At 43.0% G+C, this 27,423-nt stretch overlaps 2 protein-coding genes and 1 pseudogene across 4 annotated transcripts in view; all 3 read left to right on the top strand.

Annotated features, from left to right (window-relative positions):
- The window catches only part of LOC149353455 (uncharacterized), a 59,871-nt gene extending 52,552 nt beyond the window's left edge, over positions 1-7,319 (top strand). The window contains exons 8-10 of the mRNA XM_089582578.1: positions 1,134-1,187; positions 6,453-6,576; positions 7,255-7,319. Coding sequence (XP_089438704.1) covers positions 1,134-1,187; positions 6,453-6,481 — 83 coding nt within the window. The 3' untranslated portion in view covers positions 6,482-6,576; positions 7,255-7,319. The remainder of the gene's footprint in view (positions 1-1,133; positions 1,188-6,452; positions 6,577-7,254) is intronic.
- Positions 7,320-7,411: 92 nt separating this feature from the next.
- LOC149353454 (uncharacterized) lies at positions 7,412-8,598 on the top strand (annotated as a pseudogene).
- On the top strand, positions 7,595-27,124 carry LOC149353453 (uncharacterized). 3 transcript variants are annotated; one of them, XM_089582576.1, is made up of 8 exons: positions 7,595-7,726; positions 12,441-12,597; positions 14,085-14,153; positions 14,611-14,637; positions 17,972-18,019; positions 18,506-18,696; positions 21,099-21,210; positions 24,667-27,124. In XM_089582576.1, the coding sequence occupies exons 2-7, from the start codon at positions 12,561-12,563 to the stop codon at positions 21,201-21,203; spliced, it is 477 nt and encodes a 158-aa protein (XP_089438702.1). In that variant the 5' UTR covers positions 7,595-7,726; positions 12,441-12,560; the 3' UTR covers positions 21,204-21,210; positions 24,667-27,124. The 3 variants fall into 3 exon arrangements, 2 of the variants coding, with proteins under 2 accessions (XP_089438702.1, XP_089438703.1); XM_089582577.1 differs by lacking the exon at positions 14,085-14,153; XR_016290990.1 differs by lacking the exons at positions 7,595-7,726; positions 12,441-12,597; positions 14,085-14,153; positions 24,667-27,124 and having other exon boundaries at positions 14,169-16,102; positions 18,506-21,301.
- Positions 27,125-27,423: the final 299 nt, after the last annotated feature.

Here is a 27,423-nt window from a genome sequence, read left to right as displayed (position 1 = left end):
GGCCTGACAAGAATGTATAAGCAGCGCGTTCTAATACTTCGCGATTGTATCTGCCTGCCAAAGGGGCAAGCGTCATGAGCTGAAGGCCCAGCGGCCGGTCTTTTACATGCGCGAGTGTGGGACCGCAGCTCCATCCTTGGGGACGGCGCGGAAGCGGCCCCCCACGGCCCTCTCTCGTAGAGTCTCGTTAAATCTCGTACGGTGCCCGGATGCTCTCGTTTCAGTGCCCGGATGATCTCGTTTCAGTGCCCGGATGAGTGGAATTCAGTGCCCGGATGCTGGCTCTCGGTCTCGGCGTGACGTCACCACACTGCCGACAGCGGGAGCTAAAAGCATTTAATGCTTAATAAATTCAGGGGGCACTTTGGCGATCTAAAGTGCGCGAGGCGAATGACTATGCTTGCCACCAACGAGACGACGGCCATAGGCACACACGAAGTGGCTACGGTCATGACTAATTATCACTAATTAGTTTGTGACTAGCAAATGAATAGTTATTAATGATTAATTAGTTAATGACTAACTAGTCATATAATTGGTTAATGACTAGTTAGTAATGACAAATTAGTTGATGACTAGCTAGTCGTGACTGGTTAAGTCAGTCATGACTTGTGACTAGTAATGGCTAGTTACAACTTTCACTTCAGATGTAACGGACGGACGGACAGTGTCATGGCTGCGAGTATGAGCACTTAAAGACTTTCGCCTTAATAAAAGCGAAAGCGAAGCCGCCACGCGACTGCCTGAAAGGAACTCCACACGTTGGTTGACTCCTGCTCTCGGAGGTCAGTTAAAAAAAATGGTGGGAGCCGGAACGTTTAATCTGATTTAACAGGGAAATCGGCCGCACAGGAAATAATTTGAAGTTTCTAAAAATGCTCAGGGCACATAGATAAAGTTCCCGTGATAAAAAGAAGAGGTCAGAATCTTCTTTAGTGCACGTTTCAGCGTTGGTTTTTTTCAGTAAGGTATCGGTTGGAAGCGTAGCATTCGTCCTGTCGTGCTTGTTTACTATCTTAGTCTTGTAAGTGCTGAGAAATTCTACTATTATGTATCAACACCAACTGGCCCAAACATCAGTGCTTCTGCTGAAAGGCGACCCTATCTGGCTCCATTTATTTATTTATTTTCAGATACCGCAGATAGCAGCGCTGCCCAAGCAGAAGAGGGTTACAAGAGTGTTGACAGTAAGTACGCATGCCACATATCCTCACTGCAGAGCATACAACATGACACAACAGCCTAGAGCCGAATGCAGCTTATATTCCATTTGGGATTGATGAAGGGGAAGGGGTGGAGGAGGTAAATGTGGAATAATTTTCATAGAAGCCGGGAGGGCAGATACTTCTGATTTGATTGTTCTCGGTCAAGCCTACCGCAATATATAGCTATCAAAACAAGAAAAAGGATCTGCCATCACGACTTGCTTTGCTACTGTTACAAAATGCTCTGCAGAGTTAACTGGATGGGAGGAAATACAGCTGGAATCTATATTCTAGGTAATTATGCCACCTGCATATTTCTTTAGATCCCCACAATTTGTGTTGGCCCTGGTCATCATAAAGAAAATGAATACAACTCTGCATATCACTAATTCCGTGAAACTGTTGTGGTGTGTTATAAATATGGGTATTGTGAAGAGCTGGATGACCATTAGATGTGTATACTCTTTCGTTTTTGATTAAAGCACAATTTTTCCCATTCTTGCACCCCAAACATATTTCTTAAGAGTTGGGTTAAATGTGTTTTCTGCCCGAAAATAGTCCTTTTAGAAAATACACAATGGCAAGGAAATCATGTTCTCGCTATGATATGTACTGAAAAGAAAGAACATGTCAATAATGTATGTTTTTCTACGCAGAGCTGAAGGCACCGTATGAAAAGTAGCAGATATCCTGTGGTTATTTCAGAGGAATGTTTTTATTCAACTGGTTATTGATACCTCATTCGATGCTTGTTATTCATGACGTGGCTTAATTTGAGAGATGCATTTGAGACCCACTTTTTTAGCAGTGATAGGCCAAAACAAGAGTATTGACCAGGCATTTAATGTGCATAATTTTATCAATTGCTGTTCAGGTTAACGAGGGCCTGCTTCAGGGCACTTGAATGTTAAAATGGCCACTGTGATGTTGAATGACTGTTTTCGCTGTGTACAATGTGCTGTGTAGGAGATTGTTAGTGTACACAAAAAAATAATTGTAACGGGTGACAAAAAAAAATTGATTTAGTAAACAGTTTTTCAGTGCAACTTGCCATTTCCATGTTTGTGAAATATTGAACAAGAAAAAGGACATAATGTGTTCTGGACAAAAACAAGAGCTTATAGTAAATTGTCTTTTGGTGCAAAAAAAGGTCCCTAAAAATCTTTAATTACGGAAAATTTTACTGAATAACTGGATATGTACGCAACTTGAGCTAAAAATATAGGGCCAAATTGTTACCCCAAAATTCTGCAAGAAATAAAACCTGAAAACAAAGGGCCCTAGATATATAGTGCTCATATTGATAGTTTCAGCCTGCTTATGGTTAGCTGGATACCTCTGTCCTAAACAAGTAACTCCTTCAAGCTTCCCATCGTAGCTTTGTGAATGTAGTGCAAGTTTACATAGTGGACTGTGCGCATGCATGAGAGCAGTTTGAACGGAAACTTAGACAAAGCAGCACAAAAACTCCACTTCTTACTGCTGTATATTGTCGTGTATAAGTCCATTTTGGATATGAGTAGACCCCTTCATAAGACACATAATTTGAATTTTCAATAGGAGAACTGATTAGCGCACAAATGAGCTTTTATTGTTCTTGACAAAGCAGCTTCAGGCATCCTGCTGGGAACTAGCCCTGGCGTAAAATGCATACTACCCACAGCTCGGCGACCTGAACACTGCTAGATACAGTCTTGACTTAATGATTCAAGAAAGCCTGTTCTCTTCTTCAGCTGGTACAAAAATTTTTCTTGCTTTATTTTTGATTTCTACACTTATGTTAAGGGCATAATAAAGTCAGCATGTATTGAACAAACTTTTAGATTACCATTTCTCTTTTCTTTTTTTTCTGTGCAGCACTCATCCAGTTGTACCCATTGCATGTCTTCAATTCTCAATAACGATTCTGAAGATGCAAGTGATGTTTGAAATTGAGACCCTGGAATTATGATTAATACATAGGACTATCTGCAGCAATGAACTCAAAGCACCCAAGCGCAGCTTACAAACAAGTATCCTGGCTCTTGAGAGCAGGACACAGTAGCCAGTGCAATGAGGCATCCACTGGTTCATCTTGTTGTGTCCATGTTTCTCAGAGTTCATCCAGAAGCTGTGCAGAAGCAGAATGTTCACAAGAGCCTTCTTATTAAGAGCAATTCATGTGAAAGGGCACTTCCTGTTATAGGTGATGACTTAAGGGCACACAGTAGTGACATGGAAACAGATGGTTCACAAGAAGCCCTTCTTCTGCCTGAAATCTGTGGTGTCGCAAGTCCATGTCATGAATATGACCCACTGCATTGTCCTACACAAGAGCACTCCTCGGATGATATCTGAACAGCCATCTGGCTCCAAGGAGGAAGAAAATGAAGTCAGCCTACAAACAGGTCTCAGGAACTGGGCCCCTCAAGAACAGCATCACCCATGTTGCCCTTAGTGACCTTTTGAAATTGCTGAGACAACATCCTTGCTATTCTGAATTGCCCAAAGGGCGTGCTCTCTCCTGCAGACCCCGCATTCAGCAAGAGGGCAACTCACGATCATAGACATGCATCCAGGCCAGTACTTTCACATTGGTTTAGAGTATGGACTCCAGACAGCACTGAGAACAACTGAAGATCTTCCTGAGGTGTTGAAATTAGCAGTTAATGTAGATGGTCTACCGGTATCTAAGAGCTCCACTACTCAAATTTGGGCCATTCAGTGTTGTAAGAAACACAAGGAACAAAATTTCACCATTTGTTGTTGGAGCCTATGTGTGCCTTTCAAAGCTGGATCCTGCTAATGACTTCCTCAGAAAATTTGTGAATGAAGTAAAAGAGCTCACTGAAAAAGGTATCATTCTAAACAAATGCAGACTTTGTGTCTCTCTTGATCAGAATGTTTGTGATGCTCCTGCACGATCCTTCGTGTTCATCACAAAAGGGCATGCAGGCTGTTGCAGCTGCCCAAAATGTACAGTGCAAGGCGAGTACATAAATGGCAGGACCTTGATGCACCACTCCGCACAGATGAGTCATTTCGAGCACAGTGCGACTTGGAGCACCCCCATGGAACATCTCTGCTATAGCAGCTCCTATCTGATGTCATAAAAAATGTGCCCTTAGACTATACGCATCTACTATGCCTGGGCGTAATGAAGAAGCTCCTCGGTCTTTGGATTAGTGAGCCTCCAGATACTCGCATTGCTTTGAAAGACAGAGAGTTGATATCATCTCTCAGACTAACTTTGAAAAGCTACATTCCTAGAGAATTTTCTCGAAAGCCCAGAGGCCTCGAAGACTTGGACTTGAAGACTTGGAAGACTTGGAAAGCTGTTGAGCTGCGGCTGTTTTTCCTGTACACAGGACCGAGGCTACTGAGTGGTATTTTACCTTACCCTCAGTATATCAACTTTCTTACCCTGCATTGTGACATTTCCATACTTGTAGACGAGGAACTGAGCTGCAGTCAGTCACAGTATGCACACGAGCTACTTGTGTACTTTGTGAGAACCTTTTGTGATTTGTATGGGCCTGAACATGCATCAGACAACGTTCACTGCCTCATCCACTTGTCTAAGGATGTGGAAATTCATGGAGCATTGGATTCGCTCAGTGCCTTTACATTTCAAAACAACTTTCAGCACTTGAAAAAAATGCTCCGGAAGCGCAACCAACATCTGCAGCAAATCTGCAATCGGGTGCATGAGCAACTGTTCCTTGCTGCTCGCACTTTCCGTCCGCACACTGAAAGTGCCTTTTGTGATGAACACAGTAATGGGACACTGCCTGAAGATTGCAGACCATCACAGTACTGGGAGGCAAAGTTTCCTGCATTTACTCTGGCAGTTGATAAGAAAGGCTGTTTATGTCTTGTTGATGACTGCATAGTAGTAGGGCTGAACTTTGCTTTTCAGAGGAATGATGATCAGCCATGCATAACTGGGCAACAGTACTGCAATACAGAACATCTTTTTACCAAGCCTTTTAGTTCTCTCACAAGGTTTCGTGCTTGTCACCATTAAAGTGCTGGCCACTCAAAAATGTGAGAAAGCTGGTTAGGTTACCAGTGCACCAAGGGCCAGTAAGATACTTTGAGCAGTATGTCATGTTGCCTCTGCGACATGTGGCATGAGCAGTAATGTACTGCCAATTTTGAAGCATGGATAGACCCCAAATAAACAGAAAGCCTTATTGTTGTGGCCAACTGGATGCATAGAGACTACTTTTGGATATCAAAAGCCCTCTGCAGAACCAAGATTATACCAGACTCTATAAATATTTGAGAAAGGAACATGGATGACACATGACCATTTCATGATGATGAATTTTAATGGTTGAAGGGCATCTTTGGCAAAAGAGCACCACGACACAAGGTGTTTTTCATCTGTGCAAGTTGAAGAGGATATACTTGGCCATGCAATAGCAAGAGATGAAACCAACTGCAAGAACTCGGCGAAGATTCAGGCGACAAAGAAATGGCGGTGAGGAAAGGGCAGCAGACAGCCAGAATGGAAGATCAGGATGCTAAGAGCAATGGGCAGTCAACGGGGCAAAATGCCGAAAATGAATTTAAACCAGTAGTCCTTTGTAAGAATGGAGATTGCCTCACTGAAACATTATTACACCGGCTTGTTTGATGCAGGTAGAGTATACTACAAGACAGTCATTTTACTTTCAAACTATGTAAAAGGGGGCAGCAGTATGAGAATTGTTGTAGACATAGCACAGGATGTGTTAGGAATTTTGAGTGCTTTTCTGTGCCTTCATGCACAAAACCACCATATGTAATGGTTTTTTCATCACACATGTTGGCTTTTGTTTTCATTCTAAAAGGAAAAGAAAAAGTAACTTCATAATGAAAATAAATTTAGCCTACCATTCTTAATGTAGTCTAGCTAGTGGAGACATTGAAAATGCGGTTTTGATCTGCAAATTAATTATTGCATACTTAATTTGAGGATATATCATAAAGGAGCTTTCTTGAGCTTGTAATTATTGCATTCTGCATCCCTGGTACTGAAAAAAATATTATTTGAAGGTTAAAGTTCAGAAAAAACAAATGATTAATGAAGGAATTTTATGAAAACTATACTGAGTATCATTTCTTCTATACACCAAAAGTGTAGCAATCAAAGCATGCAAGACAAAGTTCAGGTAGTTTTGCATTAAACTTACAATAAGGTACCACCAGCCCACAGTTTAGAATGCTATAACGATAATTAGAAGTAATGCACTGTTTGGTTTTTGTGTTTGTATTTTACAGATGGTGTTTGCCGTTGTTCATTTTCTTGAGTCAAACTCGGGGGCAGTCGTACCATGCAAACGGATTGAAGAAGAAACATATGCTTGGCCTCCAGGAAGTGGAGACACCGCTGCACAAATGGCCGGTAGGAACACTGACCCTGATCTCTCTTGGCAAAGGCATGCCATCGAAGTCAAAGGCATATCTGTTACGAAAACTGGGGCTCTTCATAATACCTCATGAAATGTAAATGCTTGCTGTTAACAGCTAAGGCCTTGCTTCTTTCTTCCATTATTCACTTCCCATTTTATTTTCAGCCTGCTACAACAATGCTAGAAAGAAGTTGCACATGGCCCAGTACACATCAATTTTGAATACAGAAAATGAAACTAATGAAGGCGCAGAAAGCACGGGAAAATTTACTGAAGGCATGTGTATGCCTCTGACACCGATGATCACTATGCTGAGCCACCACCAAGGAACTTCACCACTAAGATTCGTAAACGCTCTTTCCCACACTGCACATTTTGGTTTGAAGTTCAAGGTTGGCTATCCACGTGCATGGTCTAAACCTGTATCTGCAATTGAGGTTCACCTGAAAATGTGGCTGAGGTCGCAACGAACTCTTGACCCATATCAGCTGTCGAGTCGATTTCAGGTACACAACGTTTTTGTGTCAGTGTCAAGATAAGTATAGGGTGAAAAAATGTCAGTTTTTTTTTATTACAAATTGTGACACTCATAATCTCTTTTTATGAAAAGCAATGCAGTTAATTTCCAGAACAGTAAAATTATTTTTCTACATTGATGTACGTATTTGCAGATGAGCCAAATGACTTTCATGCTGTGGAGGCATGCATCGTGAGCAGGCCACATAATTTTTTGGATGAAGGTAAGAAAAAATTGGGCTCGGTGGCTCGAAAAAAGGTGGGCTCGGTGGCTGTGCAAGCGTGCAGACCACTAATCCGTTTGTGTACATCATGCAGGTGTTCGCCTTCATCGCTAATGCCCTGCTTCCGGCATTGTTGGCCCTTTCCCCAGCAACCACGTCATCCACTGCAGTTTACTGCAGTGACGATCTCATCTTCACATGGCCCCAACTCGACGTCATCACTTCATCATGCCTGGCAGCGCCTCCCCCTGGATACTATTTCCCCGGCCCATCCTGGAAAGCCTCATCACCAGCAACATCAGCCACGGGAAATATAAGAGACCATCGACCACCTTCACCGCTCTGTGGGTTCGGTGGCTGTGCAAGCCTGCAGACCACTAATCCGTTTGTGTACATCATGCAGGTTAGTTATCCGCATTCCTTGTATGCTAAAAAAGTAGCAATTGTTTCTTAGTGCATCTGCCGAGCCCGCAATGCTGCATCTTTCTTGTGTTTGAATGTGCTCATGTTGTTCGCTGCTTGCTGATCTTGGCAGGCGATATTGAAACTAACCCAGGACCTAACAATTTCGAGGCTGTATTCACAGAACTAAAAAACTTATCCGCCGGTCAAACTCAACTAATCTCCGAAGTGCAAGGTCTTAAAAACCAGCTTATATCCACTGACGGTGCTATAGCTGGTTTAAGTAAGCGCATGACCGATCTTGAGACACATTTGGAAGCCATCACAGCCATAAAGTCCGAGTTAGAAATTATAAAATCTGAAAATACTCGGCGAGCTCATCAGATTGAAACCCTCGAGGCCCGCATTGACGACAGTGAAAATAGATCCTGCCGTAACAACCTCATATTTTATGGAATTCCCGATTCTAACCCCTCCGAAACGTTTGCGGACTCTGAGGGAGAGGTCATTCGTCACTGCGCTCAACACTTGAGCTTAACCATTCATCCTGAGGAAGTAGAATGTGCCCACCGACTCAGCCGCCATGAACCCAACCGCTCTCGACCAATAATAGTCGAATTTATTTCATACAAAATCAAAGACACAATACTCTCTAACAGCCGCAAATTTAAAGGAACGAATTTTAGCGTCGGCGAAGACTTCTCCCACAGAGTTCGTAACGTCCGCAAGCAGCTAGTCACCTTTGCTAAAGTTAATTCCGACAAATTTGCCCTACGCTACAAAACCTTGCATATCGGTCCCAGGCGCTACGTTTTTGATGAGACCTCGCAAACTGTGAAATAAATAACAATCGGTACGCTGCAATCAAATTAGCAATCATTTCGCCGCAACCAACTAAAAACCCGCCCCAAAAATGTTCCCCTGTCCGCTGTGTTCACCAACATACGCAGTTTCCTTTCCAAGTGCGAACTTATTTCCAATATTGTCTTGTCATCTAGCAGCAATCTACTGATACTAACCGAAACCTGGTTGAACGGTGCCGTCACAGATAGCGAAGTACTAACTGACTTGCCAGACTTCCAAGTCTTTCGGAAAGACCGCAAGGACTCACGAGGAGGGAGAGTACTGATAGCGGTGAGCCAGCAGTTATCATTGTCGATAATTGATGACTCGTCCGATCTGGAAATTTTATGGCTCCACTGCCATGCTGTACCACACACGATTTTACTCGGTGTCTGTTATAGGGCTCCACATAACTGTCGTGATTTTTCCTGTCAGCTTAATAATTCCGTAAGTAAACTTATCACGAAGCACCCTAACGCACACATCTTCCTCTTTGGCGACTTTAATTTTCCTAATATTGATTGGCAGCACCAGCCTGCACCGACAACTAATAATGGTTGAAGCAAGGGAATTTCTAGATTTCTGCTGCAATTTTAACCTTACTCAAGTAATATCGAAACCTACGCGCGTAACACAAAACTGTGCGAACATTTTAGACCTATTACTGACTAATTGCCCAGATAGCGTTCAGCCCATTACGTACCTCCCTGAGATTAGTGATCACAAAACTATGCATGTCAACATCGACTTTAAAGCAATCAGGAGCCCAAAATACAATAAAACCATCCGCCTTTACAACAAAGGTAATTATGATATAATGAATGCTGAACTGACAGCGTTTTTTGGAAATTTTTTCTCAAGTTTTCATTCACGAAGTATTCATGAGAACTGGCTAGCATTTTAGAATAAACTTGATGCCCTAGTCAATGCATTCATTCCCCAAATAACTTTCCACGCTAATCCACACAAACCATGGTTTACTAAAACTCTTAAAAGGTTGGAAAATAAAAAGAAGCGCCTGTTCCGCTCAGCAAGAGCCCATGGAACGCAAAGCGCATGGGCGAAGTACCGCGCTGAGGAAAAATCATATCAAACTGCTATCCATGACGCCAAGCACAACTTTTTTCATCAAGACCTTCCTAATATGCTCAGCGATAACCCCAGGAAGTTCTGGCAAGCCGTTAACTCTCATCATGAACACGCGATTACCCTCAAAGATGAATCAGGTGCGACTATGACCGACTCTGAGTGCGCTACTTTATTCAATGCAGCGTTCTCATCTGTCTTTACTAATGAAACCGAAACACAACTTCATACATCTAATTTACTCTTTGAGCATGCTATGCCGGTAGTCGCATTTTCCTCACTGGGTATTGCGTCCTTAATTAAAAACATGAAAATTTCATCTTCATCTGGTGTAGTCAATATTAACTCGAAACTTCTAAAGAACACTAGTGATATTTGTGCCGAGTTCTTATGCTTACTTTTTACCCAGTCACTCTCAAGAGGACGATTGGAAAACTGGAAAGGTCGTTCCAGTCTACAAATCAGGTAACAAAGATTCGCCGTTAAATTACCAACCCATTTCCCCTACTAGCGTACCCTGCAAACTAATGAAACACGTCATCTATACACATATCATAAACTTCCTCGACACGAACAATTTTTTCCATTCGTCTCAACACGGTTTTCGGAAAGTTCTTTCTTGTGAAACGCAGCTAGCCCTATTCATTCATGATTTACATGCTAATCTTGATTCTAGCCTACAGACCGACGCCATTTTTCTGGATTTTGCAAAAGCATTTGACAAGGTACCTCATAAATGCTTAATCCTAAAACTTTCCCATTTGAACTTGCCCCCCGACACAGTAAAATGGATAGAAGAATTTCTGACTAATCGGTCACAGTTTGTCGTTGTTAACAATCAAGATTCCAATTCGCTACCAGTAACATCAGGAGTCCCTTAAGGTTCTGTACTAGGCCTGCTTCTATTCCTAATTTGTATTAATGACTTACCGACCAATGTGTGCTCTAACATTCGCATGTTTGCTGACGACTGCGTTGTTTATCGCACAGTTACTAACGCCTCCGACCCAACATACCTTCAAGATGACCTAAACCACATACAGGAAGGGTGCGACCGTTGGCTAATGGAACTGAACCCGCATAAATGTAAATGTTTGTCCTTCCACCACCGCCGTAACCCGCTTGATTTCCCATATGTAGTGCTAACGTTCACCTGCAGTCCGTTTCATCATACAAATACTTAGGCGTCACGCTGTGTAACAACTTATCATGGGTCACACACGTTACTAACATCATTTCCTCGGCTAATAAAACTCTCGGATTCTTACGACGTCATCTTCGCCACGCCCCACAGCAGGTAAAATTACTAGCATATAAATCTCGTGTCAGATCAAAGTTAGATCATGCATCGCCAGTTTGGAATCCTCATCAAGTTTACCTTATCAATGCGCTCGAGTCACTTCAAAACAGAGCAGCCAGATTCATTCATTCCTCCTATTCGCACGACATCAGTGTGACATCTTTAAAAGTGGAATCCAGTTTAGTGCCCCTTTCACTTCGTTGTCGTATTTCTAGCCTCTGCCTACACCATAAATTTTTCCACAGTTCGCTGCGCTGCGCTCCCTACATTGCCCGCCAGCCGGCATATCCCACCACATTCGTCATCCTTTCCAAGTGTTTCGCCCACGTGCCCGTACTGTTACCTGTGCCGCTTCTTTTTTTCACTGTGTTTCTGTACGCTGGAACGACCTCTCCAATGACATCGCTACCATCTCATGCCCATCCACATTCGTCAAAGCTGTTTAAAATGAAATGAAATGAAAATTCATTCATATCATTGTTTTCTCAAAGGGACAGAACACTGGCCAAACGTGTCATGAGATTATGGCAGAAATGAAAATATCATGCCTCAGACTAACAACTGAGCACTGCAATATCAAAGAAATGAGGATTTATATCTAATATGGCACTGAAAATTTCATAAAAAGCCATCTTGCGGTGAAACCCGCCATTATCACTGTAGTCCACCACGTGTCCGCATGTTGGTAAAATATCACCTATTTGTTTTAAGTGTGAGTTTTTTTTTTTCTCATTCAGGAGTGTTCTTGTTTTATTGTACTTTACACTCCTTCCAGCGTGCCCTTAGCATTGTCGACCTTGCGCTTTTAGCTTTTGTAACTAGATAGCGCCGCAGTGTTTTAAATTGCTTGGATCGAGCAGCAACCGCGGTCGACTAAAACTTTCATCGACGAGACATGGATCACTGTGCCATAACAATTTTGGGTACAGAAACTGAAATGGACGCTACTCCATATACTAAAAATATCTTCTTACTGTCTGGTGGGTGAGATTTGCATTAGTTTTTGCTACAGCACTTTTGCCGATGTGCAGTCACCATCGCGCTCGCTAATCATGGTTTCTAGCATCAGGATATTTGAAAACAGGCTTATGCATTGATTTAAAAATTCTCAGTAAAAATTACCTGCGTTTCCAATAAAACCGTTGCGGAATACAGCACCTCAGCGAGCAAGCTTTCCATTGTACTGATAAAAAGATTGGATCCTTAAAATTCCGTGTTCTGTTATTTTAAGAACAGTGCAGTGCAAAACCATCAGTAGGAATATTTTTCCCAAGACGGCAGATTACAACTTTGGAGCATGTTTACACCACTTGAAATTGATTGTTTACAAACTCATGCCTTTTAGCAGTACAGATCACATTTCTTCTCAGTAATTTCGGGAAAAGCAAGGGCATATATTTTGATTAGATTGCTTTCCATATGCCTTACTGAAATTACGTCAGTTTAGCCCTTGCTAACTTCTTGTACAAGATTTATAATATTGCAGACAGTGTGTCTGAGCTGCCAAGAAGCTTTGGATTAAGCATCTGCATCTCAGCAGCATGACAACAGGAGGCTGCTGCAAGTGGGACACCGTGAGCCATCATTTCATGGAAATCACTCAAGGATGCCACAGTCTCATAACTGTTCACAATCAGTGACACGTATGTCAGAATATTTCTGCATGCATGAATTCAAATATATTTTGTTCTTGGTTCTGTTGTTTCCAGTGAAGATCAAACTGCTTGGGTGCTTTATGTATTTGAACTCATATTGTAAGGCAGGGTTTGTGTGCAGCAGTTATCTTCAGAGATGTAACAATAACTTTTGTTTGAATTAGATCAGCTTGAGGTCTGCCATGTGAGAGGTGCGTAGTCATCTTTGTTTGTGTTGTTGTCCAATCATCTTCAGTACAATATAATACTGCCACCTAAGTAATCTTGAGCATGCTTGTCATGTGTGTATGAAATTTCATTGTCCCAAGTATACAAATATATATATTTGTATGGAAAATTTGATGTGCAAAAGTTTTGAAGAAATGCCATTCCATAAATTGCAGATAAGAGAAAATTTTCAAGTGTAGCCATACGGCTGCAAAGGAAGCGCTTTTCAGAAACTTCGTAGTTAAAGAAAAATTTGTTCTGGTCCCGAGAAGGACGAATTTTTCTTTAACTACGAAGTTTCTGAGAAAGCTGTATAGCTTTCCTTTGTAGCCGTATGGCTGCGCTTGGACGGATGCCAATGAGTAATTACTCTGTTATTATACAAACCTACTCCAGCTTGGGGGATTCCCCTAAACATTTAACCACCAGAGAAAATTTACAGAAATTTTCACTGAGGGTTAAAACTTTTGTGCAGGTCTAAGCTGGGTTGCAAGGCAATATTACAAATGAATTGAATTTTTATTTTCCAGATAGCACTGGAAGGCTTTCAGGGCTAAAATCTGCTCTGGCCAGCTTGATGTGGCCACTTAAACCTCCACTTGGCATTACAAAGATGACAAAAACAGTGGAAAATGGAATAATAGTTCACAAACACAGAATCAGAAACACAACTTGTATCTTCACATTGAATGACAGTTGAGTTAGTCAGTTTGCATCTATGCCGAAAAACAAAAACTATAAGGCAGATGGAATACAAAGCACAACAAAACGAAAAGTAAAGCCATTGTATATCACAGTTTATAATGTTTTGAGTTTCCTTTATGTGGCTGTTATTAAGGGAGCATAAGTATTAGAACAGTATAGAGTAGGCATGACAGTTATTGTTGAGGCAGAAAGTTGGGCATTGTGTCATTGTTAGTTTCTTTTACACATACAGACAGTGTATTTAATCTTGCAGTATTGTTGTAATACACTGAGTTTTAAAAGAGTGGCTGGTTATGAAGTGATTTTGTGTAATTTATGCTCTTACTTAAACTTAAATTGGTAGTTGGTAAAATTTCATGACTTTATTTCTTCTTTGAGCTAAACCAAGGGCTTGAAGGACCATAGGATGGCAATGATGGAGGAATACTTCTGAAAACTTTGCTGTGTATCAAAAAAAAATTGTGAAGATGACATCTATTGTTTTTGTTTAATGTAGCTTGTAGACAAGCTGTAAATTCTCAATTGTAATTTTCTGAAATTGCAGTTGTTGCCCACTTTTCTAGGCACTTCTTTGGAGGCTTCCTTTGTTAGTTTCTTGGATCAACGGTCTCCGCCAGCTTTGTCAGAGTCAGGTATGGATGGGCAGTTACAGGTGGTTTGTGGTTGTTTGCCATTGCTCTTAACAATTCAAAGGATTGATGTAAAGAGGCAAGATGTTGGCCACTGATGTTACGTGTTCATGCTATAGGTATAGTGGGTGTTGTGCCTTTAACTAGGATTCAGTTTGCATAAATCTGCATATTTATTGTAGTGAAATATTTATTTGGTGTAATGCACGGTGAATGCACATCTTACTGAGTGCTATCAGCGCCTCCTGCCTCGCTGACCAACAATGCGCCGACCTCGAACCATCTGACGAGATATCTGAATTTTTCAGAGAGATTAAGCTTAGCAGCAGAGCATGTATTTGCTTTACATTTTTACTCTACAGCATTTGAGGTTTGGGTTCACAAATTGCAGAAACAAATGTGATTCTTTGTATATTTTAAATGTCTTGACGCAAGGAAAAAATGTGTGTTGTTTTTGCAGCAAGCGAACAGGAGATACAAGAAAATGGTAAGCTGCCACTACTTGCTGACATACTCATTTTTTGGGAGGGGTGCTTGAACACTTCATTGAAAGAAATTGTAGCTTCTGAATTTTTGCACTGTTTTTCAATGTAAAAGCGGTGTACAGAGAACATGGGAATCACTTCATGTATTTGTTACTGTTGCACTTCTGTGATCCACATGTTGCTTGATTTGTTTTAATTTCACTGCAACCAGTGTAATCTGGCAATCAACACACATATAAGCACAAGTGGCTGCTTGTGCTTTAACGAAATCAGGCCTTTGCAGTAATGAACTGCATATACTTTCTCTGCACTTTTACTGCTTCATCTGTGGTATTCAAGGTTCTTTTCTTATCGCAGTAACTAACAACAATGTATTGTGCATTCATGATACTATGACTTGCTTAATATTTTGAATTAGTTCAAACCTATATCTGTGTGCAGCCAATTCTTGTAGGGAATACCACTAAAAAAAATATGGATCAGAAAAGGGAGGCACACACAGTGAGATTGGTTAAGAACTGTGCTTTATTGCAGAATGCATTCCCGAGCAACGCGAACAGGTGCCACGTGCAGAGCAAGCAATAACAGCCAAAATAACGTTGAAACGGGGGTGGGAAAAAGCATACAGCAAGTCTGTCGCCAACCGTCTGGAAGAAAGGAAACTCCTTTTTTAACAGGCAGAGTGGCAACATACTGCTACAGTTACTGCACTGCATTCTGATGCAATAGGACTCTAGATGTTTGCATTCTCGATGCCCTTACCTCTTCCTAGAATGCCAACATTGCTGAACAGTGGCCATGGCGTCCACACTGTCAGCGGTGGTGAGGTAGATCTGCTCTTGCAGTGGAAAACTAAAGAAGCAGTATTCTCGCCACCTTTCATTGATGTGCTGGCCCGTTTGGCCAATGTAAACCTTTCTGCATGTAAGGGCAATGTTATGGAGCACACATGGCACATGTGGAAAAGTTGTTACGTTGTGTTATGCATGCTGCATTTCTCGACTTGAAGGAAATTTTTTCTATATGAGGCAGCAAATTTTCTTGTCTTCCTTGAATAACGCACTGCAGCTTGAATCCCATTTTCTAGTCCCAGTCATCATGCAAGTACTGGCATATGCAATCGTGCACATAAAAGGAAAGCATGGATCACTGGGGCACCCCTCTTTTAACATTCGGCATTATGGGCTCATTTCATTGTTAACAGTACTAGACTTTAGCTCTGTAAACTTGTTCATGTAATTTACGTTTGCTATATTTCTTTCAGTCTTCCGAAAAGATGTGCTTCGCATTCTCCACATTTTGCAGATTTGTGTAGATCATATAGTGGATCAAATGAATGTTCTCATGAACTAAAGGCTTCTTGAAGATGACCAGCGGAAGCCTGACCTCATTCTGCAGCCTTTTGAGTCCCTGTATGAACTTAAGCAGTTTGACTCAAGTCTAACAACCAGCAAGCAGCAGCAGCTGGTAAAATTGCACTATATATAGCCATACTAGCGGGAAGGATGGGCATACAGATGTTTATCAACAGTGTAACTGAATCTGTGTGGAAGGGAAACATGCCTGCTTAAAGCAAGCCCATGTGTAGTTGGCTGAACTGTTCCATTTTTATTTTCTTTAAAATTTGATGGACATTTTTCAGTGCCTATTTCAGAACAGGTTTAATTGTTTTTCTCTGGCAAATATTATTTTTTGTCCATGAATTGCTGATATTTTTTTTTCAGTGATATATTGTGGTATTCTTGTGCAGTCAAAAGTGTCAAGTTTATTGACTTTTTGTCAGCCAGGGTATTCAGTTTTCTAGTAATTAATGCAATACTTGTCATTAATTACTGGTCATCACAGCAGTGGTTAATTTCAGAAGGAAATGTTGTCGTCGGGTAAAAGATGAACAGAAGTTAAAGGATAGAACTATTGAACAAACACACAATTTGAAGGTCTGTCGACCGGTCGGATAGTCGGTTGGTTGGGCTGTTGAGCAAGAGTGTAGGCATCACGGGATCTGTGGGGTGACAGCAGCAATGAAACTACCGCTGAGCCGTCATGGTAGCTAAAACACTTTTTCTTGGCATCTCAGCATGGTTTCGAGTGTCCCTACGTGCAATGGAGACACATGTGTGACCAAGTAACTGTCCTAAGCGGGGATGATGGTTAACAGCTCTATGCTCTTGCAGACACTTTACAGCAGTGTGAAGCCCTCTAGTCTGCAGATGCTTGTTATGCAGCGGAGTGATTCCTTGAATGTACAACTTTGCTACTTAATCAAACAGTGCACAGCCGCCACGGTGGCTCAGTGGTTATGGTGCTCAGCTGCTGGCCTGGCTGCGGTGGTCGAATTTCGATGGAGGTGAAATCCTAGAGGCCCGTGTACTGTGCGATGTCAGTGCATGTTAAAGAACCTCAGGTGGTTGAAATTTCTGGAGACCTTCACCATGGCGCCCTTATAGCCCAAGTTGCTTTGGGACATTAAACCCGTATAAACCAAACCACAACCAAATCAAACGGTACACAGTCTCATCGCACCCCTGGCTTTCGCACGTTATTTCTCTCTTGTGTCTGAGTGTCCTACTCGAACTGCCTGTTGGCTGCAGACTGCATGTCAAGAATAATCATCTTTTTTCAGTTAAAACCCAAATTTTTAAAATTTAATTCAGCGTACTTTTAATCGCTTTCTTTCTTTTTTAGTTTAAATCGAAAAGTCCACCCCCTGCCTGAGTTATTATTGGTAAATCGAGTGTGGGTGTAACAATATTTTACTGATGAAAGGTCTGGCTAGTGTTAGACCATAACTTACACATGTGCTGGTTCATTTCAATATCTTATATTCTGTGTGGTCTTCTTTGTCTTTGAACCTGACTTGACTTGGAAATGCATTAGAATAGAGATCAGAAAATATTGAGCTTATGATATCTCAAAGGATTTTTAGCTGTAGGAAACAAAATTTTGTAAAATGATAAAATTTATTAATCAGCCTTGATTATTTAGAGTGCATTTATCATGCATGATATACTGAGGTAAAGTGTTCTAGAATTCTTGTTTTATACTAGAAATTTTGAAGCTAACTTCCTTGTTTACGTTCGTCCCATTTATTTTAATAGGTTGCAGGGCTTGCAAGGTTTGGTGGGGGAAATGTACCATCCATGGTCATGCGGATGCTGAAGTATTTGATCGCTGACACCGTTGCCATTAAATTTAGCTGGCTAAGCCAAAAGGAGTCACCGCAGAAAGTCAACTGTTACTTTTTAGCATATATCAATCTTCTTTGATATTGCATTACTTTCTATGTTCAAAATGGTAATAATCTGCTTGCTTTCTGCCCATTTCTTATACTTTCAGGATATGATCACGAAAGCTGGGCAGCTGTGATCAAAACTGAAATATCACGTGAGGGCTTTTCTTCAGTGCATGTTCCCTGCTCTATTCAAGCAGTTCATTTAAGTGGCCTGTGTAAGATTTTTTTTTGCTAATAGTTGATAGTGTGACTTTAATGGTTTCACTCTTAGTAAATTCAGTTACCAGTTTAGGAGCTTGATAGGCCTTGTTTAAAATGTTTAATATACTATGGATCTGCTGTAAAGCTCAAAACTGTCAGTAATTTCCTCCTGGCAATTTTTTTAACCACTTCAAGCAAATTATCTAATGGCTGTATCACTGTTTTTTTGGGCTGATTTGATTTTGATATCAGTGAGGCATAACTTACATGATGAAATTAGTAAATTTCGTTGATGTGAAAAAGTACAAATAGCTGTCGGTAGGTCATACTAGTGCATACAAAGCTTTCATCAAAATTATTCGTGTAGTTGAGTAAAAAGAAATTGTAGCCTAAAAGTTTTGGTATGTTTTATTTGTATTTCAATTTTTCTTTTTCAGTGGCAGCACATACAATTTTAAAAGAAATTGGATTTCTAAAAGCACAGAATGAGGTCATAATTTCATTATTTGGTCAGGGTGAGGTTTATGTTGAGGAGCCTGCACGGCACAGTTACCCTTTGATGACTGTAAATGATGTGGAGGAGGTGGAGAAGAGCCTGAAGAACTCTGAGGCAGCTCGCAAGCAACTGGTAAGCAGGGCATGGATTCTTTAAGATTGCACAAGGTAATGCTTGGCTATTTTGCAACAGCGCAAGGTTCTCTCACATGTCGGTGGTACCACTGCACACAATACTACAGCCAATATGCTGAAGCTTCTTCTCCATGACTACGTAGGTGTTAACTACACTTAGTACGGACAGAAGGGGAAGAAGGCTTTAGTGAACATAGAGCTCTTCAAGGTTATTGTTAGTGAGTGTTCATTAAATCTGCACTTTTAGAGTTGAGAGCAATTAGGAGCATTTGTCTTCAGTGCAGCTTTAGATAGTGGTAGTGATTTTACTCCTTTTTGTTGACCTTTAACTATACATCAACCAGTGGATATTGTTTTAGTCGGTGCTTCAGAGCCATGCAGAGCTGCTTGTAGTCCCTGTTATTGTGTCGCATAGTTGGTGATAACTGTCGAGCTGGTATAAAAATAGCACAACGCTTCCTGAGAGGAACGGGTCAAAGGTCAATAGCTGCAAGTGCACTTAGTGTGAATCAAGAACAGAAAGTCAGTTTCACACATGCTCAGTTTAAAGAGAGTGTCTATCTGAAACAAGAGTCATTATACTAAACATAGAAATTGGCACGCACTACCATGATTTGTTAAGACATCCCTGGTCACATCTCGTGTAGCGGATAGTAATAAGGCAGTATGCTGCAGGGAACAAACAGAACACAAGTGCCTAAAAAACTTTCTGACAAGTGCACATTACATTTTAGCTTTGTGCACAAATATTTTTGAGAGGCTTCTTGTAGGATATGTGTATCTGTGAAATTGAGTTATTTACCTCGACAGCTGCTCATAGAAAGCAACATGTTATTTTATGGATATTGCTTAATATCCATAATAACATGTTCACTTTGGGTGGTATAATGCATTTTAAGGATGGGAGCCCTACTTTCTTGTAACCTGATTTAGTAAAAAAAAAATCAGCAGGGTAACTAATCTAGGCTGAAGTATGCCAATTACCTCTGCAATATCTGACTACTGCAGAGTGAGAATGAATAGGTGAGGAGCGCTTGTTAATCATTTCTACGGATTCTTCTTTTCACAGACAGCCCAGTCAAAAAAACCATTGGAACCAATTGGACAATCCAGTTGGAACTAAATGGACATTCCCATTGCTTCCAATTGGATTTTCCAATTGGAACCAATTGGTTCCAGTTGTGTTTTTAGCCCCTGACCAATTGGATCCAACTGGACTAGCCAATTGGACCCATTAGGCCAGGCAGTTATTTGACCCAGAAAATATTCACAAAATATGTTACGTTCATTGAGAAAGGTAGCTAATTGTTGGAATAATATGCTCTAGGATCTTGGATGAATATTTGTACAACTTAACACATTGTAATGTGCAAAAGGAAAACTGATTTATGAGGACTGCGGGGAAACACTCTGCCGTGCCAATCAACATTTTTCTACGGAATTGAAATTAGCATGCTTTTATGGAAATCAAAGCCAACAGACACACATGCATCACACACAAGCAACACTGCACATTCAGGCACTAGTAGCATACATTAGCTCAATACGTACATCCAGAGAACACACTTCTCCTCCAACTTATATACCCAATTTATTAGGCTCTCATGCTGGGGCCGGTGGCGCTTGCCCACTTAGCGCAGATATTTAATTTAATTTCAGCTCCGGTGGTGGTGTAGGTGATGAGTACAATTTATTAGGCTAAGCTGCTGATAGCTCTTATTGTAAGTACCATATTAGTTCTACCTTTTTCGTCAAACATGCAAACATTCATTGTATAAATTGGGTGCAGTTCGGCAGACCAATTGGATGCAATGGGTAAGACCAATTGGGCTCACCAATTGTAAACCCAAATGGTCCAATTGGATAGTCCATTTGGACCATCCAATTGGAACCAATTGGAAACCCAAATGGTCCAATTGTATAGTCCATTTGGACCATCCAATTGGAACACCATTCCAATAGGAACCAATTGGGAACTGAATTCGTCCAGTTGGAACCCATTGGAAATCCAATTGGTTCCAATGGTTTTTTTTGACTGCGAGGTTTCATCACTACAGATGCAAGAAGAGTGTAGCAGGCCAAGCTAGTATTCCTTTTGTCTGTCACTTGTGTAGTGAAGGTGAACAGTGGGCTTAGACATAGATATGGAAAAGCACAGCAGAGCTGAGATACAATTCATGACAGCTGCATGCAATCTATATTTTGCCTGATGAAAGCTATTTGTCAAACGTAGGGGCCAGAGATGACAACAGGCATTTTGTATAAGCATTCATTCTTACTGTGGGATTAGTATGTTATGAGAGTAATCTGCCTATATGATTGGTTTTTCATGTTTGTTTTGCCTTTCTTAAGGCAATATGAAGATATGTTTCAGCTAATAATGTGACGTACCTGTTGTAGAGTCTTTCTGGAAAAATCCCAACCCGCATTCAGTGTCAGGCATGGAAGGACGTTCTGCAGTTATGGCTTGGCTCAAAAACTGCCAGGCACGTATTAACACCATAGCAAAGAGGTAACTATTTCTGTGTATGATAATGTGGTGGTCATCTGTCCATTTTATGGGGATTTGTCTAGCCCAGCCTGCATTTACAAGTGTGCAGGGTAAACCTTGTGGGGACGCCTTCGTCCCCTGCGTTCACTTTCCCGCACTGCACCCCACTGTTGTTAGCTGCCCCCGAAAAGCACTCCCTTTAGTTTGGTTACTCTAGCTAACAGGGGAGGGCGCTCGCGTCGCAGCGACAGCAGCGCCACGGATGGCGTGTTTGGCCGCTCGCGCGCGGGGGAAGGCTAGGTCTCTTCTCCCTGGGACAGGATAGCGTGTGGACGTTCACGCGCAAAGCTTCGCTCTTCGTCGACGGGCGCCTCTTGGTCGGAACTTACTCCCGCCGAGCCCGTTCCGCTCGACCTCGGAGTTTATCCCTTTGCCCTACCGTGGGCGGACGTTCGCTCGTAGCCGTGCTGGTGAGTCGGACATCCTAGATTCCTCAGTGTATTTTGTTGCTAGCTGGCGTTATTGTTGTTATAGCAATAAATGCCTTGTTTGTGTCAGCCAGTGTGTCGTTCCTTTGTTCCCGCAGAGCAAGGCCCGCCGTGGTCGGCGTGCGCTCGGTAGCGTACGCGACCACGGGGTGGGGGTCAGCGCGGTTTTGAACTGTGTCAGCCGCGCTTAAGCGGGGAGAACGTGTTTATCTCCCCCATTTCAACCCCACATCTGGCGCCCAACGTGGGGCCTGCTCTTGGAACATTGGACGACAGTCTGTTCGGTTCGAGGAACGCTCTTTGTCCGGACTTGACAAGTGCTAGGCCTAGAGTGAATTTTGATCGCTAGGACCTGCGGCATGCTTTCTTGAGTGCGAGGTGTATTGCGCTGCAGCATGTTTGAACTTTTCGACATGCTCAGCATGTTTTTTTGTGAAGTTTTCTTCCTGGAGTTTCTTCAAGAACCACTTGGTCCGCATCGAGGGAGCGCGAGGCCTAGCGCCCGCGGAGTTGCCGAGCCCGAAGCGAGTGAGTACGGAAGCCGCGTGGGTGGTCCGAGTTTTCTGTATATATTTTCTCGCTGTCTCTTTTTCGACTCTGGGAGTCGCGGCTCTGGGAGCCGGGTGGCCTGGGGCCACGGGTGCCATTACGAGCTCGCTGGTATTGCAGCTCGGCACCGGGCGTTCCGACACCGTCCGATACGGTGGGCGCCGATCGCTCAAAAGCTGCTTTGTGCAGTGAGCGGGGAGGACCACCCCACAACGCTGATGTCTCCTCGCGGCTGCGCGCACGAAACCCGTTTCGGGTCTTTCTTTTGTTGGGGGTCATCGACCGCCACTATGGTAGTGAGGCCTAAGGCTATTATAGCTGCCTGCGCCATGTCAAAAGTGACACGACCACCGGACCGTGGTGTTGAGAGGGGGCGCACTTTGCTGGCCGCCTGTTTTTTTTTAACCTCGCATGAACCGAGCATTCTCGTTCAACTCAAGAAAGGGCTTTGTTCACTCGAACTTTGCGTTGCACAGCCGCCCGACACGTTTTGCTAGCGAGTTGAGCATTGAGCCACCAGGCCTTTGTGTACGCCGTTTCCCCTCCCGTGACCTACGTTAAAGGCATGCGGAGTGTGTTTTGGCAATCTTTCAGATCCAGCGGAGCCACTGCGGCTTGCTGTCCTGTGCACATCGTCTCGCTGCCGCCTGCTGCGACGGAGCGGCCTGTATCCTGTTCGCCGCATCCATCCGGGGCAGCCGTGGCGAGACCAGACAGCAGCCACGTCTGGCTGCTGTTGCCCTGGCGACTACTGCGGAATCCTGCCCTGCAGTGGTCAACCGGCCCTACTCTTTGCGGGCCTGCGGACACGTAGTCCGCGGGCCATGCGAGTCGTCCCAGCGGAGACCTTCACGCCGCCTTCGGAATACCGCGGAAGACTGCGTGCACTCTGTCGGCGTGACCTCCGCTGCACGACCTGCCTCAAGTGCATGAAGACCAGGAGACTCCTCCATAGCATGTAACTTGCAGGCGCGTGGGTCTATTTAAGGTTGGGGGGATGTGGGGACGCCTTCGTCCCCTGCGTTCACTTTCCCGCTCTGCACCCCACTGTTGTTAGCTGCCCCCGAAAAGCACTCCCTTTAGTTTGGTTACTCTAGCTAACAGGGGAGGGCGCTCGCGTCGCAGCGACAGCAGCGCCACGGATGGCGTGTTTGGCCGCTCGCGCGCGGGGGAAGGCTAGGTCTCTTCTCCCTGGGACAGGATAGCGTGTGGACGTTCACGCGCAAAGCTTCGCTCTTCGTCGACGGGCGCCTCTTGGTCGGAACTTACTCCCGCCGAGCCCGTTCCGCTCGACCTCGGAGTTTATCCCTTTGCCCTACCGTGGGCGGACGTTCGCTCGTAGCCGTGCTGGTGAGTCGGACATCCTAGATTCCTCAGTGTATTTTGTTGCTAGCTGGCGTTATTGTTGTTACAGCAATAAATGCCTTGTTTGTGTCAGCCAGTGTGTCGTTCCTTTGTTCCCGCAGAGCAAGGCCCGCCGTGGTCGGCGTGCGCTCGGTAGCGTACGCGACCACGGGGTGGGGGTCAGCGCGGTTTTGAACTGTGTCAGCCGCGCTTAAGCGGGGAGAACATGTTTATCTCCCCCATTTCAACCCCACAACCTGTTCACAATATTGCGCACTTCTCAAAGTCTGGGATATCTAGATAATTTATTCTTTGTAATTGCTGCAATCCCACAAGCAATTTTTGTAGGCTGGGCACAGGAATACAGGGCAAAAAAAAATAAATGTACAGGTTTCAAAAGTTCAGGCAATAATCACAAGTAACAATAATAAACAACCACTCAGTGGCAGTAAACAAAGAGAATAGGTTGGTTGGTTTATGGGGTTTAGCGTCCCAAAGCAACTCAGGCTATGAGGGACGCTGTAGGGAAGGGCTCCGGAAATTTCGACCACCTGGGGTTCTTTAACGTGCACTGACATTGCACAGTACACGGGCCTCTAGAATTTCTCTTCCATAGAAATTCGACCGCCGCAGCCGGGATCGAAACCGCGTCTTTCGGGTCAGCAGCCGAGCACAATATAAGGAAACATACTATAGCTACTTCAACCAGTCAGTAACAAATGCATTTCAAACCAAATGAAAAAAATATAACGTAATACAGCAACGAAGTAGTTAGCAAAACTTGGACTTCTAGTCAGTGACGCCAGAGATAGCTGTAAAATTTTGTCATTAGTGAGCCAATTCTACTCTTTTACTGTGCTTGGAAAAAATATTTAAAGCAAATATTACATGGCTAAAAAGGGGTAATTAATCAAACATAGCTCATGTGCATAGTCATAAGCAAAACAGGCATTTATTTTCTTTGTTCTAAATGGAGAAAAAAAATAATGAGAAGGTATAATACCACAGAGTACAGTTAAACTACCATCTGTTACTGCATAAGAACTGGGTTAATACTGTTTTCGGCAATTTAAGATTTTTTCAAAAAACTTTTCAGATAAACTGTTGACTTCCGATAGCTCTGCGTCACTCCAGTTGTGTGCTGCACTACATTCCGATGAAGTAGAACAAAAGGCAGGTTTGCTTCTTCAAAGATGTTTCTTTTTTATTTTGGTATAGTGAGAGTTTATTGAAGAGAATTAAAAAAGTGCCCTGGCTTTGTTCATTTTAGGTATTGCTGACTTGAAGAAAAGAAATATCTAAAAGAATTGCTCAGTGTAAAATGAAAATAAAATAAAAAATATATTACATTCAGTGGAGTCATGTCAGCCATTTAAACAGGGTGTCAGCAAAGCAAGATGCTTGTCTCGAGTTTCAATTAACAGCAGAGGGCAGTTTGTGCACTTATAATTAGCAATAGTCAAGACCTGGCTACCTGTGATGCCTGCTGCTTTGTAGCATCTGTTTGTAGACTGTGCATACGAAGCATCGCTTGATTGAAATGCGTGCAAGTTGCCTTCCTAGGGACATAAAAACAAGGAAAGTTTTTCACGTTCCACACAAAAAAAAACATGTCGGTCTAGTTTGGTATTTAGCAAATGTGGTGTTCTTTGGGATTTTTCACAGTTTATTTTTATTTGCTTTAGGACTTCCAGTTTCCAAGGGGATGAATAGGTGCTCAAAAAGGATGTGCTGCAAGGCAGCAGCGTCATCGTTTGCACTTCCAGTTCCCAAGGGGATGAATAGGTTGCCGACAAAGATGTGCTGCAAGGAAGCAGCGTCATCGTTTGCACTTCCAGTTCCCAAGGGGATGAATAGGTTGCCGACAAAGATGCGCTGCAAGGAAGCAGCGTCATCGTTTGCACTTCCAGTTCCCAAGGGGATGAATAGGTTACCGACAAAGATGCGCTGCAAGGAAGCAGCGTCATCGTTTGCACTTCCAGTTCCCAAGGGGATGAATAGGTTGCCGACAAAGATGTGCTGCAAGGAAGCAGCGTCATCGTTTGCACTTCCAGTTCCCAAGGAGATGAATAGGTGGCCGACAAAGGTGTGCTGCCAGGAAGCAGTGTCATCGTTTGCACTTCCAGTTCCCAAGGGGATGAATAGGTGCCCGACCAAGATGTGCTGCAAGGAAGCAGCGTCATCGTTTGCACTTCCAGTTCCCAAGGGGATGAATAGGTTGCCTACAAAGATGTGCTGCAAGGAAGCAGCGTCATCGTTTGCACTTCCAGTTCCCCAGGGGATGAATAGGTGCCCGACAAGGTTGTGCTGCAAGGAAGCAGCGTCATTGTTTGCACTTCCAGTTCCCAAGGGGATGAATAGGTGCCCGACAAAGATGTGCTGCAAGGAAGCAGCGTCATTGTTTGCACTTCCAGTTCCCAAGGGGATAAATAGGTGCCCGACAAAGATGTGCTGCAAGGAAGCAGCGTCATCGTTTGCACTTCCAGTTCCCAAGGGGATAGGTGCCCGACAAAGATGTGCTGCAAGGAAGCAGCGTCATCGTTTGCACTTCCAGTTCCCAAGGGGATGAATAGGTGCCCGACAAAGATGTGCTGCAAGGAAGCAGCGTCATCATTTGCACTTCCAGTTCCCCAGGGGATGAATAGGTGCCCGACAAAGTTGTGCTGCAAGGAAGCAGCGTCATTGTTTGCACTTCCAGTTCCCAAGGGGATGAATAGGTGCCCGACAAAGATGTGCTGCAAGGAAGCGGCGTCATCGTTTGCACTTCCAGTTCCCAAGGGGATGAATAGGTGCCCGACAAAGATGTGCTGCAAGAAAGCAGCGTCATCGTTTGCACAAGTAGTGTGATTGCAATTTATCATACTCTAACATATACTGGATAATTGCAGCTGGGCAGCAGGTGGGCTTCACTTTTGTTTACGTCTGGCAAAGCAACTTGCGCATTAATTAGCTCTGTTATTACCTCATATTCTCTTTATATTTGTGCAGCCATCTTGGTGACAGTTGTCTCCTGCTCAAGGCCGGAGCACAGAATCGCAATCACGTTCATTGTTTTCCCAATAAGCTGGTTTAAATGCATTTCATTTTTATTTATTCACACTCTTCCGCATCTAGGCAGGCATCGGGTTGTGTATTCGGCTCTGTGCCTTCATTTCCGTGTGGCTAATAGTGGCCTCCACCATCGTACAGCTGTAATGAGTGCTGTCTGCTAATTCTAATGAGCATTTTATAACGATCCAGCAGTGAATGCACAAAACGATAATCAAAACGGTTCTCTTTTGCCACTTTGATATTTGCTGTGTATAAATATTTGTTTGAGTAGCATAGTGGCTGTTCCGGAGTGCTTTTTAAGCATACAGTATGCATATACTTGCTAAAAGTGATTTTTCTGCTCTCTCAACAACAGATGGTTTTCCATGTGGTGTTTTAAGGTTTTTTGGAATGGTGCTTGTCGGTTTCGTTTATTTTGTAATGGTGCTTTTTCGTTGTCATAAAACTTGGTTGCATAGTCCGCGGTCTTCGTACTGAAGTGAAAGTAAAAAACATTCCTGTAATTTATGGTACCTCGTTTTACATGTTACTGAAAGGGACTGGCAGTTTGAACTTTAATGCCATCGGCTTGAGGACCATGCCAATTACTCTCATTATTCTTAAAGTTCAATTTGAGGTTGTTTTGGAAAGAGTTGAAGAAAAAGAATTGGGCCTTTTAACCGGTATTAGGCTTAGATACTATGTATTCAGAAGGGATTGTAGAAAATAGATGGATGGTAGAGATAAAACAGAAGCAAGCTTCATGTTCTTCAAGAAGACAGACAAAGGCCAAGGGAGTAGGCATAGATCAATCTGCCTTTTT

This window comes from Amblyomma mixtum, chromosome 3, assembly GCF_055824585.1.
Source record: "Amblyomma mixtum isolate Tamu chromosome 3, ASM5582458v1, whole genome shotgun sequence".
NCBI lineage: Eukaryota > Metazoa > Arthropoda > Arachnida > Ixodida > Ixodidae > Amblyomma > Amblyomma mixtum.
Note: the sequence above shows the minus strand (reverse complement) of the source record. Positions and strands in the feature narration are given on the sequence as shown.